Source organism: Cryptomeria japonica, chromosome 8 (genome assembly GCF_030272615.1).
Source record: "Cryptomeria japonica chromosome 8, Sugi_1.0, whole genome shotgun sequence".
In the NCBI taxonomy this organism is placed as follows: Eukaryota; Viridiplantae; Streptophyta; class Pinopsida; order Cupressales; family Cupressaceae; genus Cryptomeria; species Cryptomeria japonica.
Window position 1 is genome coordinate 641,685,579 of NC_081412.1, and position 26,568 is coordinate 641,712,146.

The following is a 26,568-nucleotide window of genomic DNA, read 5'->3' on the forward strand; positions in this document are numbered from 1 at the left end:
CTTCTTCTTTTTCGAGTCTTCTTGTGACTGACTAGAGCCCTTCGATTGAGAGAACTGAGATGACTAAAATTTGCCTTTATCTTTGTGAAAGGATTTGGCTGCAAATGCTTGCTCAGAGGAGGATGAAGTGGCACCGCTACCAAACTGTTGTTTCCAACGATCCTGCTGCAGAAGTTTGGTGCACAACTCTGGATATTTCAGATCAACATTCGTAGACGTAATGTTGAGTCTCTATGAAGTGCTCGTAGGATTTTGGTAGACTTTTGAGGGTTATGACTACCATATCCTCTTCCTCCATTTTCTGACCAATAACTTTGAGCTGATCTCGAATGTCCTTAACCTTCGTAAGATGCTCCTGTAAGGACATGCGTTCATCCATCATGATGGAGAACAACTGGTTCTTCAAAAAGAACGCTCGGCTTTTGTCGAATGTCTCATGCAACTCCTTCAGATGCTTCCAAATTTATGAGGCTGACTGGCCAGAAGGAATCTGAGGTAGCTAGCCATCTGTGATAGAGAGCTTGAGAAGCATCCCAACTTCCCTATTGCGGTCATCAAATTTATCTTGATCGGCTCCAGCTGTAGAAGGATGAGATTCTTTTCCCAAGACAAGATCATCTAGGCGACGATATTCGAAGATTGTCAGCATACACTGCTTCCAAGTGTTATAATTTTTGTCGTTGAGTCGCTGACTGCCTTCCAACATCAAGTTGGTCAATGACGCCATCTTGCGCATTTCCCAATGCACAAAAAACGAAAATCAAAGAAGAGGCGATAGCACGAAATAGAAATTCCAATGCAGAAAACAAAGGCAGATACAGGTACAAACTTCAAAAAATAGATGAAATGCAGTTGTCACGGATTTCGAGAAAAAATTGACTGGCCCAAAAAAATCTGAAGACAACCTCGAAATCCTTGCAAAAAACCCAGAAAGAATTTGAAATCATAATTGAAATCCGTTGGCATGAAATTTGAGGCACGGAAAACGATACACCCACAAAATTCTGAAAACAATCCAATTGAGCTCTTGAAAAACCCACCAAGAATCTGCAATCAAAAAAAAATCGACTTGATCTAAAAGGTAAAAACCCTAGTCGAAAATGCAGATTTCCGTCCAAAAATGGCAAAATAAATTGCAGGGGGGAAAAAATTGCGTCACGTGGAGCAAAGATGTGGAGAAAAAAAAAAAAAAAAGACCTAGCAAAAAAAGACGCAATTTAATGAAAAAATCACATAAAACTTGCCCGGAAATCCGACGCCGGTTGTAAAAGAGCACAGAAAATCGTGAAATATGCAGAGGAGTCGCATCGTATAGAAAAGTATTGTCGGAAGAACGCGATCTTGCACAAAATCGGCTCACTAAAAAACGCGATTCCCAGAAAAAAATTATTCTCAAAAATCTGCAATTAGAAACGTTTTTCAAAACTTTGAAAATTTTCTCAAAAGAAATCTTTAGAAAAACGAATTTTTACCTATGTGCTCTAATACCATATTACGGAAACGTAATTGGTAAAAATAATTGTTGTATTAACAATGAGCAAATATGCTCAATAAAAAGATTTACAAAATGTACAAAACAGCAAGTTTCTAAAAAGAAACAGCCAATAAGATAAGAAAGATCTTATTAGAAATATTTACATAATATTACATAATTGAACATTAAATAAATAATAAAATATTATTTTAATAAATAAGCCTGATATTAACATACAATATCACTACCTATAGGCCATTCCAATGACAACACTTCCATTATTAAATGTTGGAGATGCTTGCACAGGTAGAAGTGGATTACAATAGTCTCGCCCCAACACTACTTCCTTCAACTTGGTACTCCCGGTCATGAAAATCTCCCCATTTAGGAATGGCAAGGGAGTAACAAGATGAACACTTATTCAAGTGCTAAATAAACTAAAAGTATTGACATTTTTGGGTTTCTCTAAAATCCTTGTCCTGTGTGGTCCCAACAAGCCTTCTCCGGGGAGAAAAAATTAGTTTGTCTATTTACTGTAGCCCCCTAGAATTTCTCATTTCATTATTTGCATTTTCCCATTTCTGTTTCATTCATACTCATGTACAGAAGTGTTATAAATTTATAAGCATATTTTCTTTCATTTCTTATTTACAAGCACTACAGCAATGTTAATTTAATTTATATATAATTATATAAGTGTACCCCCATATCCCACATTGCTCTCAAAATTTTGCAAATTTTTCAGTCTCCAGAAACCCATTCCCCAGTCCTTGAAATTTGGAGAAACACTGTTATTTATATAAAACATTCCCATGCTTTTCCACCAATATTGGCAGAACATTGACTTAGTTACTCAAAACTAATATGCCGATATGACCAATGATACTCAAAATGGTGAAAGGACTAATTATTTTTAAATTCTGACTTACCAACCAGAACTTTCGGAAATGATCTGACTGCCAAAGTTTACCACATCTGGCCTGAATTTCCGCAACTTTATTTGGGCTAAATAATCAACAGCAATCCATGCAAAACTCAAAAGTGGAGCACTGGGATAACCACCTGGTTCTGTTAAGTTTTCAGCATTCTTCTGCACCCATGTTGAATGATAGGTTACATGGTACCATGCAGATGCTTTGGCTACATACTTGGCCTGTTCACAAGACTCCAGATTTTGAGAGTCTTTTGATCCCTCAAAAATCAACCTAAACTCCTTTCTCAAAGACCTGTATGCGTGCTGCAATCTCTCCTTGATTTCACCCTGTCGCCGGCTACTATATTTGGAAAGGGAAGAGATATTTCCAGTGACTACTTCCCCCTCTTTCTTAACACTGAACTGGCCTAACAAAGCCTGAAGTTGTTGATCATATGAACATTTGCATTCCCAAGCTTCTTCAATATATTCTTCAAATCCATTGACTTCTAAATCATTATCGTAAGGCAATGTTTCCATTTCAGCAAAGCATTTTTGTTTCTCAATCTCTTCTCCAAACATATCCTTCACTTTTCGATACAATTTGCCTAAAATCTTCTCTGATTTATAAGAAACCCATACCTCTTTGTCCATAAAATCTGGATATTGCTTGGGTTTCAGATATTGTGGCATCACTGCTACCTTTCCAGTTTTAGGAAAGTCTACAGCCATGGCCGCCAGCTCAGCAAGTTTAAGACAATCTTCATCCAGTGCGCCACAATCGCTTAGATCTGCCAGAACAACATGTGCATTACAAATAACTCCCAAACTATCGTTGACCATGTGTTGCACAAAAAATTCAATTACATCCTGAAAAAAGACCAAGAGTTAATAAAGGATTTAAGCATAGCATTTTAAACCTGAATAATTCTTATTTAATTTTTCAAGCCCACGATAATTTTATATAGAAAAAAATAAAACACCGTGTAGAAAAATTTAAAAGAATTATAAATCAAGTAATTCTGCCAGAAACCGTAAGCACAAAAATTCAATTTTGTCCTGCAAAATGTCTAGTATTAACAAATAATTAATTCCAAACCCTGAACATTTTTTTATGTGATGCTCAGTATTATGATTTTTATATAAATTGAAACGGATCAACATTCAGCATAAAAATACATAAACTAAGACAGTTCTACCAGAAATTTTTGCTAGCGTGCATACAAGCATCATTATCAACTCCAACTGCACAGGGCTAAGTAAGAATAAAAAACTGTATAAAAGAGCTAAAGTTTTGCAATAAAAAATGATTGACCACCCAGAAGATATCTAAAAGTGAGAATGTGAGAGAACCTAACCAGCTAGTGTAAATATTCGAATTATAATCTGAAAGATTTATGATAGTGTGGCATGAAAATGTTAGGCTTATCTGTGAGGCAGAATATAGATGTTCATGTAATAATTAGTCCATTGCTTAGTTTACTACCATTGAACCGACCAAACTGTTGTAAGAAGTATATGAAAACTCTTAATTGTGCAATGACATGGTAATCAAATAAAATAGTTTCATCTGCTTAATAAAACAGAAGTTTGCTCACTACCATTTTGTCAGATCAGCCATAAGTAAGAAAGAACATTAGAGTCCCCACATGCAGGAAAGATATATGTTGGAGAAATGGAAAAACTCAAAGGACCAGGAATCTAAAGACCAAATACTTTCCACAAGAGAGATACAATAGAAAGAACTGCTATATTCAAAAAACATTGGATACAAACTTGTGGCATACTAACAAAACAATAAGATGACCTTGCTATAAAGGCATGGATTAAACCATAGATGAAGCCCTTATGGCAAGTGGCTTCATCCTATGATATGAGAAATAAAATGTAAATGACCCAAGTAAACTAAAGTACAATTAGGTGTAAATAGTTCCTATAGTGAAACTAATTAGGCATTATATCCTTTTCATACTAACACCCCTCATTAAGTGCAACTTAGAGAGAATGATAAAATATGCAAAGATGTATGCCAATGACAATGCCATGTTGGTTACCCATGTACTCATAAATCTTTCACAAATGGAATAAAGGAGAAAAACCTATAGGAAAAAAAGCCTCTCCAAACAAAGAAAGAACATGAAAAAGTGAAGGAAGACTCAACAAGAACCCCTGAGCCCAAGGACTGCTTCCATAACAAATACAATAGATGCCTCCCAAAAAGAGAGAAAACATGTTATGGATTAAAAACCTCCAAAAGATGTTCCAAAAAGTGTAGAAACATAAGAACACCACTAAAGTGCAAAAAACTCCAAACAACTTTCAATCAAAATCAAAGAGACACAAGAACCTCCTTTCGAATCAAAATCAAAGAGACACAATTCTACATGAGTTACCCCAATGACACGACTCAAACATTGATCAAATGGCTAACCAAGGCAACATCTTGCAATCAAAGATACAGATGGCACATCAATTTGCAGAAGTGACCCCAATAACACTACACAACCAATGTGCAAATGGTGAAATCATGCCAATTGTAATGTCTCCTTCCCTCACGCAAGTAGATATTTGACAATTAACTTATTTCTCATATTTTTCGGTAAGCTAATAAAAAGGGCAAAGTAAATTAAATAATTAAGTTGTCAAAAGTTACTTTTGTATATATTTCTATATTGACAACTTATTTTAATTATTTAAAAATAGATTTTAAGTTGTGCAAAAAAGTAAGCGTTAGGCTTAAGGGGGAAAATGCTAACCTTTCTCACACTTTAAAATGTTTTAAATATGAAATGAATATGGAGCCAAAAAAAAATGAAATTAATATTTTATTCACCAACAAAAGTTATAAAAGGAGTTAGTTGTGAATAGAAAAGGGTTACCATTTCATATTTGCTATTTGCTTTGAGTTGATTTGAATTTCTAATTTCTTGAGAAAAAAGCTCCTCTATAAATTCAAGACACCATTGAGAGCACCATTCAAGACTCCAACCAAAATTGTCCAAAAGAATCATCTAGAATATTTGATTATTGTTGATGTAAAGCTTCGGTCGGACTTCTCAGGACCGATCATGTTTTCAAATGTGTGAAGGGCCGAATTGGCCTTACACATTTTATATGCCCGATTTATTATTTCCGCTATTTGTATTAAAGGACTTGTTAATAAATACACCGATCACCTTGGAAGTCGTGACCCTTGGCATAAGACGTGATTATGAAGAGTCATGCTAATCATAATATAACCGATGTCTAAATGAATAAGACGTGTTGGTTAAAGCCGACTTTTGGTAAAAGTCGTGTTGCTTGATCATGTTGAGATTGGATATATAGATCAGTGCATTCCATCTCCTTTGGCAACTCATGTTGATCATCAAGCAGATCGTATTCTTCATCTACAGCAACTCGACTTCATCTACAGCAGTTCGACATTCATCTACAGCAGTCTAATAAACATCTATAGCAGTTGTATGCTCACAGCAGATTGTATACATTGAACAAAAGTCTTCAATAAATTGTTTGATGCTAGGAGTAATACAAGTTCATTGTAAAGACATTGTAATTGATAAATGATATAAGAAATATCGTTGCTGGGTTTTTCACCTTCAAGAGGAAGGTTTTCCCAGGATAACTTTGTGTAGTTGTATTTGATTTATCTCTATATAATCTGATCATTAAAACTTAACATGTTATCAGAGCTACGATGAAAGAAGATCGTGATCAGATTCTATACAACTTCTAAGATTCTCTCCTCTCTCTCTCTCTCCGTCGTGCAATATCTCCAAGTCTCGAAAATGGTGAACGGTCTTAAAGTCGAAGATAGGCTTGAAGGCGCATCTAACTTCACCTCATGGAAGTTTAGAGTGCTCATTGCACTTGAAGAAAACGATCTTCTTCAATTCATAGAGGAAAAGGATTTACCCGAACCTGAAGATCATGAGGAGAAACTGCAATTCAAGAAAAATGTCATCAAAGCAAAAAAGATATTAATTGACTCCGTGAGGGATCACTTGGTGCCTCTCATCTCCAAGATGACAACTGCAAGAGATATGTTCAAGACCTTGGAGAGTTTATATGAGATTAACAACGTAAGTAGGGCTCTTGCCTTGAGACAGCAACTCCACTAAGTGAAGATGGTAAAAGGAGATTCAGTCATCACCTACTTCATGAAAATTTCAGAATTGAGAGATCAACTATGTGCAATTGGGGATCAAGTGACAGATAAAGACCTTGTTATGCTAGCCTTAAATGGTCTGCCTCATTCATGGGAGCCATTTATCCAAAGCATAAGTGGAAGGTCCAAATTACCTAAGTTTGATCGACTCCGTGCAGATTGTATTAAAAAAGAATCAAGATTGACTGCTAGAGGAATTGTCAAGAGTTCTCAAAATGAAGATACACATGTTCTTGCCACTCAATCTACCAAGAAACGAAAGTATTGGAAGAAGGGCAACTTCAAAAAGAATAGAGATTTCAAATCAGATTTTGCACCTGATTCTAGGAAGAGGAAGAAAGATCTCTCTCGCATCTAGTGTTTTAGGTGTGACAAGTTTGTTCACTTTGCAAAGGATTGTTTGACAAGACCTAATCATCAAGGAGCAAACATCAATGAAGTTTCATCTCAGAAGGAGGTTGAAGATAACTCCAGTGGTTTTCTTTTCATATCAACATTATCAAGCAATGTTCCTACGGACAGTGATACATGGTTAATTGATAATGGAGCCTCTCAACATATCACCGGTCATCGGGAGCACCTTTCTGATCTAGAGGAGAAAGAGTCACATCTCCAAGTCATTATTGGGGATGATGCACGATGTAAGAGGAGTTGGTGCTACATCTCTAAAACTTGAATCTGGAGTTTCTCTACACCTAAGTGACGTATTGTTTGTTCCAGAGATCAAGAGGAACCTTGTGTCTATGTCAGCCCTGGAGGATAAGGGCTATCAAATTTCATTTTCTGAAGGAAGAGTTCTTTCTTGGCCTAAGAACTCCAGCATCAAGATTGCTCGTGTGATTGGAAATCGACATGACAGTTTAAACAAACTCTCCACTCTCCCAGTTCAAGCTCTTATTCATGATTCTTCCAGTTCAAGCGAACTCTGGCACAAAAGACTTTGACATCTTCACTTTAGAGCTCTTCCATCTTTGGAGAAGATGGTAAAAGGTATTCCTAAACTTATTCATGTAAATGATGGTACTTGTAAAGGTTGTGCTATGGGTAAAAATATTAAAAGTCCTTTTCATAGCAGTGAAAGTAGGTCTAAAGAAATACTATATCTTGTACATTCAGATTTATGTGGTCCAATGTCAATTCCATCCCTAAGTGGATGTTTATATTATGTAACTTTTATAGATGACTACTCTAGGAAGACTTGGATTTATTTCTTAAGGTCTAAAGTGTCTGATGAAGTCCTAGGTAGGTTCAAAGAGTTTAAAGCTCTTGTAAAAACTATCTCTGGAAAGAAAATTAAAATTATAAGGTCTGATAATGGAGGTCAATACACCTCAGGTAGCTTTCGTGATTTCTGTATTGAGGCAGGGATCAAGAGGGAGTTTTGTGTTCCTTACAACCCTCAACAAAATGGGGTTGCTAAAAAGAAGAACAGATCTATAGTTGAAGCTGCAAAAGCTATGATTCATGATCAAGACCTTCAGATTTTTCTATGGGCAGAAGCCTCTAGAACAGCAGTGTATGTTCAGAATAGATGTCCTCATCGGATATTACAAAATATGACTCCTGAAGAAGCCTTCTCAGGTATCAAACCTGATATCAGCCACCTGAGAATATTTGGTTGTCCTGTGTATGTTCATATTCCCAAGGACAAGAGAACCAAGTTAGAGCCTTTTGGCAAGAGAAGAATATTTGTAGGCTACAGTGAAACCTCCAAAGGCTACCGTATTTACATTCTTGGACAGAAGCAAATAGAAGTTAGCAGGGATGTCACATTTGAGGAAGATGTTGCATTCAGGAAATCAAAAGGCTCATACATGGAGATAGATGATGAGACTCCTCAAGACATGGATGTTGATCATGCTTCTGAGATTCAGAGGGAGACTACAGAACCTAATATGAGTAATGACCCAATTGAACCTTTGGACCCCACTGATGGGCCTAGAGATATTGTTGTCTCGAAAGAGACCTCTTCGGGCGCGAAATATTATGCAGGAAGCAGAACAATTTGCCGCTCCTAGAGGAACATTCAGAGTAAGCAAAAGACCACAAATATTTTTTGGTTATGTTGCATTAATGTGTAATCTTATTGAGTCTGAACCTTCTAGTGTAGAGGAAGCAGCAATACAACAAGTTTGGAAAGATGCAATGGATGAGGAGTATCAATCCATTCTCAAGATCAATGTGTGGGATATCGTGCCTAGACCAAAAGGAAAGTTTGTTGTATCTTCCAAGTGGTTGTACAAGATAAAACATGCAGCTGATGGCAGTATTGAAAAGTACAAGGCTAGATTTGTGGCTCGTGGCTTCTCTCAACAAGAGGGAATAGACTACGAAGAAACATTTTCTCCTGTTGCTCACTATACTTCCATTAGAACCATCATTGCCATTGCAGCAGCTAAGGGATGGAAGTTGCATCAGATGGATGTGAAGACTGCCTTTCTCAATGGTCTGATTGAAGAAGAAGTCTACATCGAGCAACCTGAGGGGTTTGTGATTCATGGGAAAGAGTCTCATGTGTGTAAATTGAAGAAAGCCCTATATGGTCTTAAACAGGCTCATCAGGCTTGGTATGAAAGAATTGACAGATACTTAGTGGGTTTGGGTTTTTGCAAGAATTATGCTGATCCAAACCTTTACTTCAAGGTATTCAATGGTGATATGTTGATCTTGGTACTTTATGTTGATGACCTATTTGTTACCGGAGAAGATCATCTCATTGATAGATGTAAGAAGGAGTTGACTTCCGAATTTGAGATGAAGGACATAGGACTTATGCACTTTTTTCTAGGGTTGGAGGTGTGGCAGAGGACCAATGGGATTATCCTAAGTCAAGGAAAATACACCATCGATATCTTGAAGAGATTTGGAATGACAGATTCTAAACCTATGTCCACACTAATGGAAACTAACTTGAAGAAACTAAGGGAAGATGCAGCTAGTTCAGATCTTGTGGACCCTACTATGTACAGGCAATTGATTGGGTCCTTGATGTATCTAGTTAACACTAGACCAGATATTTGTTATGCAGTAAGTGCACTCAACCAGTTCATGAGTGAACCTAGACAGATACATCTAGTTGTAGTCAAGCATATCTTGAGATACTTGCGTGGCACAGTTGGATATGGCTTGAAATACTCTTCCAGTATGGACCTGATTCTTGAAGGATATTTTGATTCTAATTGGGGAGGGAGTGTTACTGATCGAAAGAGCACTTCTGGTTGTTGCTTCACTTGGGATCTGCTATGATTTCCTGGTGTAGCAAGAAGCAGTCTTCAATAGCTCTGAGCACTGCAAAGGCAAAATACATTGCAGCATGTGTAGCAACTCACGAAGCAATGTGGCTTTGTAAGCTCCTTGCAGGATTGTTTGGTCAATCATTGGAGCCTAGCATCATACATTGTGATAACCAAAGTTGTGTAAAGCTTTCAGTCAATCCAGTGTTTCATGACAGAACGAAGCATGTAGAGATTCAGTACCACTATATCAAAGATATGGTACAAAGGAATGTTGTTCAGTTGAGATACATTTGTACTAAGGAACAGACGGCTAACATTTTCACCAAGCCTCTTGTGAAAGTTAAATTTTGTGCATTTTCGAGACAAGCTTGGAATTGTGGAAAATGAAGCTCTTGCTAAGAGGGAGTCTCAACATCAGTAATTACTTGATATGTATTATAATGTATTCTTCTCTGTGAGAGAAGTTTGAGGTGCAAGCCCTTGTCATGCATTCTTCTCTTTGAGAGAAGTTTGAGGTATCATGTAAGATTTTGTACATTGTACGAAACTCTTCAACCACTGCTCCTCTACGTATTGTGTAGTTTGTACGGTAAACTCCCCTCTAGAATAATTTGTGCGGCCTCCTTGGAATGTACAGTGTCCCTTGCATGGCCTCCTTGGAATGTACGGTGATGTCTGTACGGTGTCCCTTGCATGGCCTCCTTGGAATGTACGGTGATGTTCGTACGGTGTCCCTTGCGTGGCCTCCTTGGGATGTACGGTGTCCCTCCCTTTGGTGTGCGAGTTAATGATCTTGTTCGTACTGTGAGTGTTTGGACGTACGGTAGGTGTTGGTGGGTGTTGGTTGTACTGTATGTTATGCACGGGGTGTTGGTCGTACGGCATGTTGTGCTGGGAATGTACGGTGAGTGAATAACCACCAATCTCCCCCTTGAGCCCTCTGTCACTTGGAAAGTACGGTTTACACCGGAAATGGAATGAATTATTGATATTCTGGACACAAGACACTTTAGATGGAGATTGGTACTTGCCAAAGAAATAATTTGAGGATTCGCACATGCAAAGAGAAATTATATTGATAATATACGCACAACAGATTACCCAAACTAATTCATCATGTTTTAAGATGGCTTCCATCCGTTTGGTGGAAATCTCCTTTGGGCCGTGTTGACGTGTATTTTATACACCATCATACACAGAATAAAATACCAATAGGCATCTTATCCTCTCTTGAGAAAATAGTCTCTAACTGCTGAAGATTCGCATAAAGGATCAGTTAGGAAGACTCCAAGGTTCTGTTAGTAGGGTCTCTACGTGTGGACAAGCTTCCAGCGGTATGATGTGATTTGCTGTTTCCTTCAAGGGGTCTTACGCATTCCGAAAGTTCAAGATTTGCTAAACTAAAGAAACTATTCAAAAAATAACAAAAGGAGTAGGGTTTGAAAGAGGTCTAATCTAATCCTAAGAATGACTTCGTGTAGACAAGACTTGGCAAGATTCAACCAATTTCAATTTTGCCATAAGATAACAACTCAATTGAAATTAGTGCGATCTTCTAAGGTATCAAACTAATTTTTCAATGCATCAAAGATCAAAGACACTACCACGAAGGTACATATCCAAGATTGATTGAAGATTAAGGGACTCAAAGTATTCTCCAGTCGACCACGCAAGGCGTTCCTACAATCAGCAAGAAGCTAGTGGTTTGGATTACGAATCCTACCAAAGATCAAGTCTCACACTATGTCCTTCAAATTAACACACTACTTTGATTGAGCATGATTCAAGTAGATTAAACAACCATGAAGATAACCAAGAAAGTTGCAACAAAACACCATAACTTCAATATTTTATTGATTTCCAAGTCATCATGTACAACAATTGCTTGAATTCCTCTCTTCAAAACTCAATCTTGCTACAAAATAAAATTGCTTCTAACTTCTAATCTCCTAGCTATCTCTCTTCTCTATTACATCAACTATTGACTATTAACTATTACTAAATGAAATGAAAAATGGGGGTATAAATAGCATCCCCAGTTACAATGAAAGGTCCAGATCGAAAGTAGATCAACGGTCAAGATCATGACACCTAAACCCTAATTAGGGTTTGTTACAAATGGCCTCCTTTCTACTGAACAATATTAAATACATAGCCAAATATTAAATTTCGCACAAAAACCTAGGAGACATAAACCAATGACAAATAAGATGCCATGTCATCTATAACAACCTTTCATCTAGAACCTTATTCCCTTTCCAATGTTCTTTTTTGGCATATGCAATGAATCTTGTCACGATTCCTTCGATTTCTGCAATTGGAATCTCGGGAAGATTCTTCATACTCTCTTCCAAGTGGATGACCTGATCGAATGCATCTAGAAGAGCTGCGTCCCAAGTAGATTCAAGTTCCTTTGTTCTTTCAATCAGGAGCATGGTGGCAAACATTTGATCATATTGCTCATCTGTAACATTTGCGTCCTTGCAAAAGATGACCTTGATTCTATCCTCTAATTCCTGCATATCCACATCTGTCTCGACCTCGATCCTTCTGCCAAGAATGGTACGAAGTACCTCAAATACTCTGTCCTGGATCGGATTGATCACCTCCTCAACTTGGCCACATCTAACACTGATGTCCTCGAAGAAAACACTCTTCATATGGAGCAAGGTTGACCACTGAAACAAACTGTGAGATTCCCCATCCAAGATCTTCTCTTGCGCTAAAACTTTCCTTGATGTGTGTCTAATAACTTTCAAGACAGGAATGATAACATCCTTGGTATGGGCAAATGCAGCTACTGTTATCATCAAATTGTGGATTATCTCAAGAACCTGGATAGCTTGATGAATAATCTTCATCATCCTAGTTACAAATTCTGTGGCCACTGTATGAGATCTATCCATCCAATTACTTGTACGTTGGACCATGTTCCTGAATCTTTCTGCCTCATTGATGGATTGAAGTGGAAGTGCTTGTACTGGTGATCTAGCTGGATCCTGACGTCCTAAAGGCTCATTGAGATGACTGAAATATGTCCTCCATGCACCGACCTCTCTCTCAAGCTTTCTATTCTTCTCCATTTCTTCTCTAAGCTTGTCTTTCAGTGCCTCAAATGAATCGGTGGCATCATCTAAAGTCTGCTCTGCTGTAGATGGTCCTAGCTCAAATGTCTGTATATCATATTCCTCTGCTAGGATCTCACCCTCATATTTGTCTACTGTCGGTGTAGCTATCTGCAGTTTCCTGGATCCAGTCTCATCTCGAATCATCTTGGACATCTTGGTAGCCTTCCTCTTCTCTGTTACTTCGTGAGAACGTCCAACAAGGCTTTCCAAATCAATTGCATTATCTTCGTCTTCTATCACGATCACCTTGGTTAATCTTTCCTTCAACCAATCTGGGATAATCGATCTTGTTTCTTGAACTTGAATCTCTTTGTGCACTATTTCTTCTTGTCTGGGAGGAGATGTCATTTCATTGTCTTCTTTATCTTCATCTAACTCATAATCTTGGAGAGATCCATCTGGTGACCCTTGCTGTGCCTGTCCTTCTTCCTGCCTATCGTTCTGTACCATCGATTCCATGGATTCTTCCACTTGAATTGTTCTCTTCTCAGGTCTAGAAGAAGTACCGGATGATCGATCTCTGTTAGCCTCTTGTTTCTTCTTGGAAGATTCCCTCTTTCCAGGTCTTTCTTTCCTCTTCGAACCTCTTGGATGGAGATTGCCCTCGCTGGCACATCGAAGGTTTCCTTCACCTGAATTTCTAGGATTAGGATTGCCTTCACTCACACTAGTTCCACCTTCGACTGGTTTCTCTTCCAAAGTGAAAGTCATAGCTATGCCTTGTTCTCTCAACTTCTGATGTTGTATGTCAACCCATCTGCGAGTACAAGACAAGACTGGTGCCATCAAAGTATCTAAATCCACGACCTCGGGCTCATTCCAATCCAACTTTATTGTTTTGCTTTCTCGATCATAGGAAGACTGGATATGTCTGCCACTGTCCTGAGCTTGGTCGGCCACTCTATAAATCCTGCATTTCCTGATGAAATCCAAAGGCAATCTAGAATGCATTTTTCGTTTCACTTCAAGATCATCTAAGAGATTCATCATAAAATCTTCTATTTGGTACTCATGCCTAAACCTTCTGCCGACTGTCTCCTCTAAATGTCCATGTGGATCAAAGCTTTCTCTCAAAGCAAAAGATGAAAAAGAATACAAGGCTAACTCCCTCTTTGTGTCATCCATGGCTAAAGCATTAGGACATACCTCAACTGAATTGCCCAAAATGATGGGTACTGGAACTCCATTCTGATGTCTGTGTCTGAATGCCTTCACATATGCTGCCAACTGTCTTGTTACTTCAAGTAACACAATTCTGTCTGTCGGATATCTCGGCAACATGTATGGAGGTAAAGGACATCCATGCACTCTAATATAAGTGAACTTGGGAAACTGAATGAACCAAGCACCGTACCTCTTTATTAATTCCTGGGCATCCTGAGATAACCTGTTGTGAATTCCACCTTGCAACGTCCTGGTGATGTTCATCGTGAAAGTATCATTAACTAACTTATAGTTGCTTCCCGGCGGATGATGCAAGTAGGCATAGGAATCACAAGCTCTGACCTCACCGGGTCCTCTTCCAATCACTCCTCTGTGAGGTAGTCCTGCGTACTCAACACTCCTGATCAAGGCATAGATGACATATGAACTCATGTGGAAGGACTTAGTAGCCTTGAGTCTCCTCAACTGTACGTCCAAGCAATGGCTAATCATCCTAGCCCAATGTATGGTACCTTTTCCCTGAACAATCACCTGGATGAAGTAGAACATCCACTTCTCAAAATAGAAGGCATGAGGTGCTCCTGTAACTCGGTTGAGCATGGTAATCAAATCTCTGTACTCCTCCTGGAAATCAATCCTGTGTGGTGTGTTCGGGACCTTGCTCAGACGGGGACGGCTCTTGAGTAACCAGTTCTTGTTGATTATGCTTAGGCAAGCATCTGGATCATCTTCGTACATTGATCTGGCCCCTTCTATGCTCTTGTATATCATGTCCCTGTGCTCTGGAAGATGGAAAGCTTCACTTATAGCTTCCTCTGAAAGGTACGCCAAAGTGTTTCCCTCATTGGATACGATCGTTCTGGACTGTGGATCATAGTGACGAGCACACTCGATCATCAACTCATGGCACTGAACAGCTGGAGGAAAGCCGGCCGCCTTAATGATGCCACTCTCGATTATTCTCCGGGCGACAGGTGATGGCTTGCCAATGTAAGGAACCTCTCGAAACTTCTTCGTGCTGAAGTTGCCTAAGTTTGTATCTCCAATGTTGCTCCACTTTGACACGATCTTGGTCTCCACTTCTTCGGTCTTTTGATCTTCTTTCATGAGAGCTGAACGACTGGTGGATGCTCCCGCCTTCGAGGTCGCCATACCTACACTACATTTCATAATGAGAAGCTAGATATTGCAATAAATAACATAGATTAGAGAGTAAATTTTAGGAAACCTCATGATAAGTCTTTGAGTTATCATTTCCTAAAATAAAACGATTGAGCAAGGAATTCAAAATTCAAAATTTCAAAATTTAGATTATGACGATTAACGAATAAAACAATAAAACCAAATCGCCATACCTCAAATCGAGAGCTAACTCTAGAATGCAAAAATAAAAAGGATTCGCCTAGGCAAAATTGACGTTATGTGGCCTCAACGTAATCTCCTCAAGCCAACGTTCGTCTTATCAAGTTCGCCACCCTTCAAGTTCTTTGACGTGTTCTTCAATGCCTTTGACAATTCGCTTCAAATGGAAACTTGGACTCGCACCACTTTGGATAGTAGTTCGCACCACCTAGCTTTGTAAACTCCAAATCGCACTTTCAAACACAATTTCACACTTCCTTGGATATAAATTCGCACTTCTCCCTTTGATCGCATATGAGATGAAAAAATGATAATGTGAAAATAATGATTTTCACCTCTCCCTTTATAGAGCTCACCTCACCATTCACCCCAAGGCCGACTTTTGTGAAATAAAGCAATTTAAATGATTTTTAAATAAATAATAAAGGCCGACCTCTAAAATTCCAAGCGCTCTTTTTGATTTTTTATTAATTAATTAATAATTAATTAAATGCCTTTGTTTTTAAATTATCAAATTCGATTTTTTAAAGGCAAAATAATTAATAAATGTTAAGCGCAATATTTAAATGCTAATTTAATAGGATTTTCAAACTTATCGATCTTAGCATTTAAAATAAATTAAAAAAATGTTTGCTTGAGCGCCAAATTTTTTGAAGATGGAAAATACTAACCTTATCGCCCTGGTCCCTGACTGAGGGACAGGAGCGATCCATCACTTTTGTCTTGATTCTTGCAATTTTTACGTCCAAGGTCTCCATCCCCATGTTGGATTTACCATTTTCGCTAGGTCCTTCGAACTAGATCGACTTGCATGTGTGCATGAGTGCCTTTGGATGTATTATCGCCCTGGTCCCTTGGAGAGGGACAGGAGCGATCCAAATATTTTCACTTGAAATTCTCCATTTTCGATATCAACTCCCCATTCATCACCTTTTAGAAGACGTTTCAAACCTTGTACAACTTTATTTTAACGTGATCTTTAAAGGATAACATGTGTTTTGGCAAATATCGCCCTGGTCCCTTGGAGAGGGACAGGAGCAATCCTCATAATTTCTCCTTGACCTGGCATCTTTAATCTCTAATCTTCATTGTAGGGCGAATAATAACATTGTTTGTTCATTCCATGCTTGTTCCACTTGATTTTTTACAAGGCATTTAGACTTTAGAAAGATTATCGCCCTTGTCCCTTAGAGAGGGACAGGAGCGATCTGGAAACTCTAGTCCAAATGCATCACCTCTCAAACTTGGTTCTTCGTTCATTGCCTCTTAAAGGACGTTCTTGATCTAGCATGAACTTGCTTTGTCTTGGTTTTGACGGAACATGAATGTTTTAATGAAATCGCTTTGGTCCTTGTCCAAAGGACAGGAGCGATATAGGCTCTTTGCTTAATTAATAGCACTTTGACGTTTGGAACCTTTGTACATCATCTTCAAATGACACCTTATACCTTGTGTGATCTCGAAAAACTTTGGCTTGACATGAATTTGAAGGAAAATGAAGAATCCCAAGCAAATCGCCCTAGTCCCTTGGAGAGGGACAGGAGCGATATAGCCTCTGTGTTCAATTTGATGATCGTTTAACGTTTGAAGTCTTTGTATATCACCTTCTAATCATGCCTTGGACCTCATACGACCTTGCAAAACCTTGACCTTACGTGATTTTTGAGGGATTTGGCCAATATAATAAACATCGCTCTGGTCCCTTCTCAAGGGACAGGAGCGAACTTCAAGGTTTTGGACTTGTCTTTGCTTTCTTCAACTTGCAATTGTCTTCATCGAGTAAAACGTGATCCCTTGATCTTCCTTAATCACTTGATGCTTGACAAACTTTCAAATTTTATGCCTTCATGCAAATTTCGCTCTGGTCCCTTCCTGAGGGACAGGAGCGAATTAGGTGTCTTGATGCAAATTCTTTAACTTGGCGACCTTTGTAACTTTGTGCTTGATGGAGATGTCTTAAAATGTCCTCACCACCTTGTTCTTCGCCTTGGAGTGTCCTGAACTTGAGGAAAAGGCAACATACTCATCATATCGCCCTGGTCCCTTGGAGAGGGACAGGAGCGATCTTGCTCTTGTAGGCTCTACATCACATTGCTAACCTCTAAAATTATCTTCAATGGATTCATTTCATTCCATTCCATTCATCCATGCCTTGGGATCCATTCAAATTGAGCAAGAAAATCATCTAAAGTAAAAATCGCTCTGGTCCCTTCCTGAGGGACAGGAGCGAACTTAGGTATTTAGGTCCCTTGTTGATGTTTGATAATCTTCAATTTGTCTTCAACGAGTTCATTTCACCCTGTGTCTTGCCTTCAAACTTATAACTTGCTTGATTTTCGTCTGGATTTTGCCTTATGAAGACTATCGCTCTGGTCCCTGGGAGAGGGACGGGAGCTACAATGTACTTTGCCCTGGTCCCTTCCTGAGGGACAGGAGCGATTTTGGCATTTTGGACCACTCTCCTTCATGTCGGCACTTCAAGTTATATTCATTTGATAAAACATATCTCCTTGGATCTCTTCAAGACGTCAAGTCGTTAAAATCTTGCAAGGACAAAGCAATATTTGATTTGTAGCTCCGGTCCTTCACTGAGGGACAGGAGCGATTTTGACTCCTGGAGGCACTTCCGTGTTCGTGAAATTCTTCAATTTATATTCAACGGAAAGATCAAGCCCTTCCTCATCACTTGCAATTCGAAATTCATCTTGACTCTGCAGGGACAGTAAGATATTTGAGAACGAGCTCCGGTCCTTCACTGAGGGACAGGAGCGATTTTGCTCCTACAGGCCAAAATAACATGATTTCACAAGTTTAATCAATTCACGAGGCAAAAACAAATCATTCCCAACGCCCAAGATCAAAAATCAAAAAAGTCAAAATTTGGTCAAAATTAGTCAATTGGACAAAAATTCACATTTCACCCTCAACACTTAGACAAAATTTAAGCTCTGCACTCAAAATTCCAATTGAAATAGACCATTTTGGCGAAATCATTGCATTCAAAATTTGCATTCTTACAAAAGAAGCTCAAAAGCTCTCAAAATTGACTGGATTCTGTCCTGAAAAGACGGCAATTAAAACCCTAAGGCTTGACCCTAAATCCAGACAACTGACTGACTAACAAAACCCTAAAAGCGAAGCGAAAAGCGAGCGAAAAACGAGCAAAAAGAGGGGGTCCCCATTTCAAATGGGGCGATGTGTGAAATGGTCACAACAGGCCGCCATTCAACATTCCTCTGAGAACCACCTTCTTGCCATCCACTTCGAATGAGAACTCCATCCTTTTGAAGCTCTGCGTGTACTGGTCGAGGGTCTCCATCCATTGAATGCCCAATATGACATCCATGTCATCCAGATCTACTACAAAGAAATCGTCGATCACCGTGTAATTTCCCATGGTGATGCTCAGTTGCGGAACCAAGTGAGTGCATGATAGGAGATTGCCTCCTACCACCTTGACATCAAACCCTTTGTGTTCCTTTGTACACAAACCCCTTCGAGTGACGAGTGATTAGTTTATGAAGTTGAGCGAGGCCCCAATGTCGAGCATAACCAAGACTCGTTGCCCTTGGAGTGTACCACGTACCCTAAATACACTGCACCTTTGGGTACCCGCCAATGTGGCAATGATGCCTCCCCTCCATACCGTTGTTGAGATTCTCTCCGCCGGGCTGGTTTCTTCGACAAATTCTTCCCTTGGTGCTTCACTTTCCTCTGGCTCCTCTTCTCTCCTTTGCCCAAACATCAGTGTCCTAGTTCGCATGGCTCCTTGTAGGTGAAACAAAGCTTCTTCCTTCTAAGTTCCTGTTTGGTGGCTTCATCAAGAAATGACCTCTTCGGAAAGGGTTTATTATTGTTCTCCTTCGAAACGAAAGGTGGTTTGGTATGTGCAAAATTTTTGGAAGAGGAAGATGTTGCCATGTTACGGGCCTTTTTGATTGCTTACATGAGCGTGCTGGGGTTGAACCCTTTTACCCAACCTTTCATAGGTTCCATCAATCCGTCCATGAACAAGACCACCAATCTCCGCTCTGAGATGTTCGTTACCAACACGGATAGTCTCGAGAACTCTGTGATGTAAGTGTCCACAGGTCCCGACTGTTTTAGTTGCACCAACTCCTTGAAATTGAGTTCTAGATCCTTCCTGTCAAACCGATCTATGAGCTTCTCCATGAATTCGACATAGGAAGTTATCTGGTCATGGACGAGAGTGATCATTTCATGATGCCACCATTCGTGCGCGACTCCTCCCAGGTGAAGTGCTGCAAACTTGATAGCTTCATCTTTAGGCATTAGGTTGAGTTGGAAGTAAGTATCTACTTTTTGAACCCAAGCTCGTGTCGAGGTTGCTCCAGTCCCATCAAAGGATGACAGGTTGATCTTGCAAACCTTCCGCTTGATGTCGTTGTTATAGTGTCCATAATAGCCCCGACTTCTACCGCCCGAGTATTTGATCCGAAGCTCAGCATAATCCTTGAAGGATATGTCCCCCTCGAGATTTGCATCCCTCCAATCTTGGTTTAACTGTGCTTGCATCTCCTGAAAGGTGGGTTCTTGCTCCCCTCGTGGCGCTTCTGATTTTTGAGGAAAAGTCAGCATCAGCGGCCTTGAATGTGAGCGTTGGACGTTTGACCTTCCAGTGACCGAATCATCGCCCTGCCCATTCTGTTCTCCATTCGTTTTTCCCAAGCCCAATTGTCATAAGGTTTCCTCCATGATTTGTTGTCGTTGCTCCCTTCTGGTTATGGTGTCGTTGAGCTTAGCTTGGCTTCTGGATAGCTCCCTTAATAGTGCCATGACTTCTCTGGTAGGATCATGTGGTTCCCCCATTCAGTCGGCCGAACGGTACCTCCTTCTAGTGTACACTTGCATCCACTACACGACGACAAGCTGGCAAGATCACCAGCTCTGATACCACTGTAAGATTCCATACGCTGTACGGAACTCTTCAACCACTACTCCTCTACGTACTGTGTAGTTCGTACGGTAAACTCCCCTCTGGAATAATTGGCACGGCCTCCTTGGAATGTACGGTGATGTCCGTACGGTGTCCCTTGCGTGGCCTCCTTGGAATGTACGGTGATGTCCGTACGGTGTCCCTTGCATGGCCTCCTTGGAATGTACGGTGATGTCTGTACAGTGTCCCTCCCTTTGTTGTGCGAGTTAATGATCTTGTTAGTACAGTGAGTGTTTGGACGTATGGTAGGTGTTGGTGGGTGTTGGTTGTACGGTATGTTATGCACGGGGTGTTGATTGTACGATATGTTGTGTTGGGAATGTACAGTGAGTGAATAACTGCCAATCTCCCCCTTGAGCCCTCTGTCACTTGGAAAGTACGGTTTACACAAGATATGGAATGAATTATTGATATTCTGGACACAAGACACTTTAGATGGAGATTCGTACTTGCCAAAGAAATAAGTTGAGGATTCGCACATGCAAAGAGAAATTATATTGATAATATACGCACAACAAATTACACAGACTCTAAGAAGAAGCAGAATAGGGTGAGGAGTTACTCCCACCGAAACTGCGAATGCCAAGTAGGGAGGATCTCTCACCTCCGAAATGACAGATAAGCTAAACTCCAGCTGGAATTCGCACATACAAAGAAAAATACCAAATTCGCATACCAACACAAATGATAGACTCGGCCATAAATATGGGCTCCGAGAACTTTCCCGAAGGGTTACAAACAGGCTGACACGACCAAACCAAGACTTGACTAATCAAATTAAATAAAGGGCCCGAAAGATTTGTTATTACATTTGGGGCCTTACAATAAAGTATTTAAATTTATTATTTAATTATATCGGGGACATCACATATCAACCCTTGTGCATTCTTCTCTGTGAGAGAAGTTTGAGGTATCAACCCTTGTTGTGCATTCTTCTCTGCGAGAGAAGTTTGAGGTATCAACCCTTGTTGTGCATTCTTCTCTCTGAGAGAAGTTTGAGGTTCCCGCCCTTGTTCTACCCTCTGCGAGTAGGTATGGTGGATTCACCCTCTACGAGTAGGTATGGTGAATGTCATGTGAGAGACTTCATAACTTAGCATTTGTTTATACTCAACCTCTGGGAATAGCCATGATGGATATGACTATGCAACTCAGATGTCGAGAAGAATTCCTCCCTAGCTAAGAGGGAGTGTTGATGTATAGCTTCGGTCGGACTTCTCAGGACCGATCGTGTTTTCAAATGTGTGAAGGGCCGAATCGGCCTTACACATTTTATATACCCGATTTATTATTTCCTCTATTTGTATTAAAGGACTTGTTAATAAATACACCGATCACCTTGGAAGTCGTGACCCTTGGCATAAGACATGATTATGAAGAGTCATGCTAATCATAATATAACCGATGTCTAAATGAATAAGACGTGTTGGTTAAAGCCGACTTTGGGTAAAAGTCGTGTTGCTTGATCATGTTGAGATTGGATATATAGATCGATGCATTCCATCTCCTTTGGCAACTCGTGTTGATCATCAAGCAGATCGTATTCTTCATCTACAGCAGTTCGTGATATATCTATAGCAGCTCGACATTCATCTACAGAAGTTTGACATTCATCTACAGCAGTCTAATAAACATCTATAGTAGTTGTATGCTCACAGCAGATTGTATACATTGAACAGAAGTGTTCAATAAATTGTTTGATGCTAGGAGTAATACAAGTTCATTGTAAAGACATATTGTTATAGATAAATGATATGAGAAATATCGTTGTTGGGTTTTTCACCTTCAAGAGGAAGGTTTTCCCAGGATAAAGTTTGTGTAGTTGTATTTGATTTATCTCTATATAATCTGATCATTAAAACTTAACAATTATCAGGGACAAAGATACAAAAATTTAGAAAAGGAGACTCGCTAGCTCATCATTACATGCAAATCTGTACTTATTCTCCAAAACAGAGCCAAAGAACTTTATAGAAGCAAGTGAGGACAAGCATTGGATAAAAACTATGGAAAAGGAACTAGATCAAATAGAGAAGAATGAAACTTGTGAACTTATCCAAAACCCAAGGATAAGAATTTGATTGGCACCAAATGGGTATTCAGGAACAAGCTAAATACAGATGGAAAAAATGTGAGAAATAAGCCAAAAATAGTTTGCAAGGAGTCTGCTCAACTTGAAGGAAATGATTTCGAAAGAAACTTTTGCCCCTATTGCTTGTATGGAGGCAATACGGATGTTTTTACCTCTTGCCAACTTCAAGAATTTTGCTTGTATGGAGGCAATAAAGATGGTTTTAGCTCTTGTCAGCTTCAAGAATTTCAAGGTCTACCAAATGGACACGAAGTCTGTTTTCTTTAATGGCAATCTAAAGGAAGAGGTTTACATGAAACAACCAAAAGGTTTCTTGTTTTCAAAAAACAAGGATTATATGTGCAAATAGAAGAAAGCACTCTATGGACTAAAACAAGCTCTTGGAGCATGGTGAGCTATTAGACAGTTCAAATAACTGGAGGACAACCAAGATGGGGGGCTGAATCAGTTGTCACCAGATTACCGGAACATTAAGCATTTAAAAATTTATTACCGAAACACATAAGATCAATACCGGAATACATAAACCAATTACCGAGATAGCAGATATACCAATTAAGCACAAGCAACAATTAGAGAATAGTTAGCATCCACATGACACCAAGATTTGTATGTGGAAAACCCGGTAAAGGGAAAAACCAAGGTGGGAAGCCTAGCCACAGTCAGATAATACTTCTGCAGTAAGTATGTGATTACAAATTGAGAGGCTTGCACTTGCAGGAAGGCCAATAGCCTAGAGCACACTGCTCATTACAAAAGGAGTCTCACTGACTACATTTAAATCCAGACTACAATCTGGAAGGAAGAATGAACTGCAATAATAGCATCTCCTATGCCTGAATATAGTTCCGGTTAAGCTCAATACCGGAGGTCTAAAACCTCTTGCATAAACCCAACTCGATCACCTATAATAGACCAAATCCTCTGCATGAATGATTATTACATTATTCGCTTGCATACCATCCATGATCTACAATGAGATCATACACACATATATATATACAAACCCTCGACCTTAAACAATTAGGTCGGCCACCCAGACAATAAATCCTATTAAATAATTATAAAACATGTCAGCCTGAGATCAAACAAATATCATCCAACCCGTAAGTCATCCCGGAAACACATCGACAAGTCCCAACAACACGTTACATTAAGCCGGTCCATAACCTAGATAGCACAAAATAGGTCTGGTGCTAAATGCAACACCACCGATCAACTGGAACACGAACATGATAACCATCAACATCCTGAATCCCTACTAGAAGCCGCACCAACACCACTTATGCATAGTATCAAAAGATCTTCAACAAAGCTCTGCCGATGAAACCCTCACCGGATCAATAAACCAAGCTTACCAGCATATAAGATAGCATCCGATCACCAAATCAATACCAACTGACTGAACATATATCTGAGTAGCATGAATAGCAAATCTAAGCCAATTCCATAAGCCAAAGCATACCGGAGCATAACGGATCAACATGATGTAACCAACCAAAAACCAGACATCCTACCAGGACCAACTAAATACTGATAAACAGCCAAAGCAGCTAGTGTTGACATCAATGACAAAACATTAATGCAACACATAATCAATTCCTCCAAATTGCCAACATAAGCAAGGCTGGATAAATAACTACAACAACAAGTATTCAAGAAAGGAGATGTGGATAGGAACCTTTATGTCAAAACCGTTGGTGAAGATCAATTGATAGTTGTAGGGAAGTAGTGACTATATGTGTCAAAACTTTGCTAAAGAGATGCAAAAAGAATTTGAAATGTCTATTCTTGGTGAGTTCTCTTTCTTGCTTGGGCTATAGATTTCTCAATCAGATAAAGGTATTTTCTGTTGGCAATATGTTGGATTGGGTTAAGTGTTGTCATTGATGTCAACACTGTATCTCAGTTAGATATGGTTCTGCTATCACGGGTGGACCTATCCCAGTTTGTCTTGGTGTTTATCTTGGTTTTGGCTTCGATTCTGATCCGGTATGATCAGATCCTTGGATGCGGTTTTCGATGCTTATTCCAGATGGTTATATGCTTGCCATATTCTGTTGGTTCATGTTTTGGTGCTCCGGTAACTATCACTTATGTTCCCGGTTGGAATTTCCTGGTACCGGTTAGCTTTACCAATAAGTGATATTTGATGTTTTGATCAAACGATTTTGGTTCGTCTTATGGAATCGGTTTCTATCATGCTGAAGGTGCTTCTTGATCATATTCTGAGTGTTTGGCGACTTTGCATTGGCTGGCGTGCTGTTATGGTGGTTCTATTTGGATCCAATTAGACTTTCTGTGTTACTTCACTGGGGGTTCCTACCAGTTGGTGAAACGTGCTGGATTTTGGTCTTAACGGAATTTCCGACAGATATAATTGTTCGGATATTTGAATTAGGTCCACACTATGTAATGTAAATCATAATATTGGTCCAGTGATACCGTGTAATGTAATTTTTGTTATTATTGGTTTTGGAGTTTAGGGTTTAGCCGACCTTATCATAAGGTTGATGATCTGTATTTATAGGCGACTTATTCATGTAATATGCAAGAGATGTGGGATCAATGGTTATTTTTGCATTATCAGAGAAAGGTTTATGTGCAAACAAGTGATATATCATTTGGCAGAAGGTTTTTGGTATTGCAAAGCAGACATTTGTGCTTAAACGGAACTGTATCAAGCATTTGGAGATGCTACTTTCACAATTCATTCTTTTTGGATTGTAGTCCGATGTTTTGTAAGTCAGTGAGACTTCTTTTTTGTGATGAGCATTGAGCTCTAGGCAGTTGGCTTGATTGCAAGTGCAATCCTGTTGTGACATATTCACACATCACCCCATTGCAAATGGGGACCCCTACCTTTTTGCTTTCTATGGTTAGTTTAGTTTGCTTGGTTGCCTGGTCTTCGCTATTAGTCTTTGCATTGAAGGGTCGCCAGGGGGCTCATTAATATAGCAGGCTCTGCTTGAGTCAGGTGGATCTCCTCAAGAGGTCAGGTCAATTCAGTGATTAGGGGTTATTTAGATCATTCCTAGGGTGTTTTTTGTGTACTATCTAGTCACACTTCAAGTTGCTAAATCAAACCTTGGTTGAATGCATAATGTCCTCCTAGGTCCCATCCCTTACAGCAAGGACATAGTGAATTCGTCTTAAGGAGTTTGGAATGTCATCCTGATCCTCAAATGTCCTGAAATTTGGCTGTCTGGAATGTCATCCTGATCCTGAAATTTGACTAAGTCTGGAAAATTGAAGAATCCTCCAAAAACTAGATTTTGCATTATAACTCCTAGAGGTCCGAAACCACTCTCAAACATCCTGACAATATATATGGAATTTAACTTTAAGTATAAGAAAGAAGAAAGATATAAGGAAATGTCACTTATACTTAAATGTTATATTCCATATATGGATCTTGACAGAGAGACTAAAGACAAATTTCGCTCTTGACCCTTCCAAAGGGTCCAGAGCGAATTTCCTAATATCTCCCTTCCTGGTCTTAATTTGCCTCATAAACCTTATCCTTATGGCGTAGTTGAGAGATTATTGAGGTGTGAAACAAAGTGAAGTGATGAAAAGTAACGAATTTGAGCATAATTGCAAATTTCGCTCCTGACCCTTCCAAAGGGTCCAAAGCGAAATTCCCCAAAATACCTATTTCTTCACTAAGGACATCAAACAATGGACATACATGGCAAGGAAAGGGATCAAGGGTTGATTCTAAGGCAAAACCAAGTGGAAGAGAAGTCAATTTGAGCCTAGAAGAGCAATTTCGCTCCTAACCCTTCCAAAGGGTCCAGAGCGAATTCCTTCATAAGGCATTCTACCTTGCCCAAACCTATGAACTAATCCTTGTCCCATGCATTTTTGAGAGCAAAGCACTTGTTTGGATAAGGAAATGCAGGAAATGAAGTCAATATTTGAGCCTAAATGTGAATTTCGCTCCTGACCCTTCCAAAGGGTCCAGAGCGAAATTCTTGAATGACCTTATTTCCTCACTAAGACCTTGAAATAAACGCCACTTTAGGAGCAAATTCACTTGATCATGATAGGAGGAGGCCTGAGAAGTTATGT

General features: G+C 39.4%; 1 protein-coding gene across 2 annotated transcripts in view; it reads right to left on the minus strand.

The window, feature by feature from the left end:
* Positions 1–2,190: 2,190 nt before the first annotated feature.
* The window catches only part of LOC131067730 (RNA-dependent RNA polymerase 6), a 68,326-nt gene continuing 43,948 nt past the window's right edge, over positions 2,191–26,568 (minus strand). For both annotated transcript variants that reach the window (XM_058002852.2, XM_058002851.2), the window contains one exon: positions 2,191–3,257. In XM_058002852.2, coding sequence (XP_057858835.2) covers positions 2,400–3,257 — 858 coding nt within the window. In that variant the 3' untranslated portion in view covers positions 2,191–2,399. The remainder of the gene's footprint in view (positions 3,258–26,568) is intronic.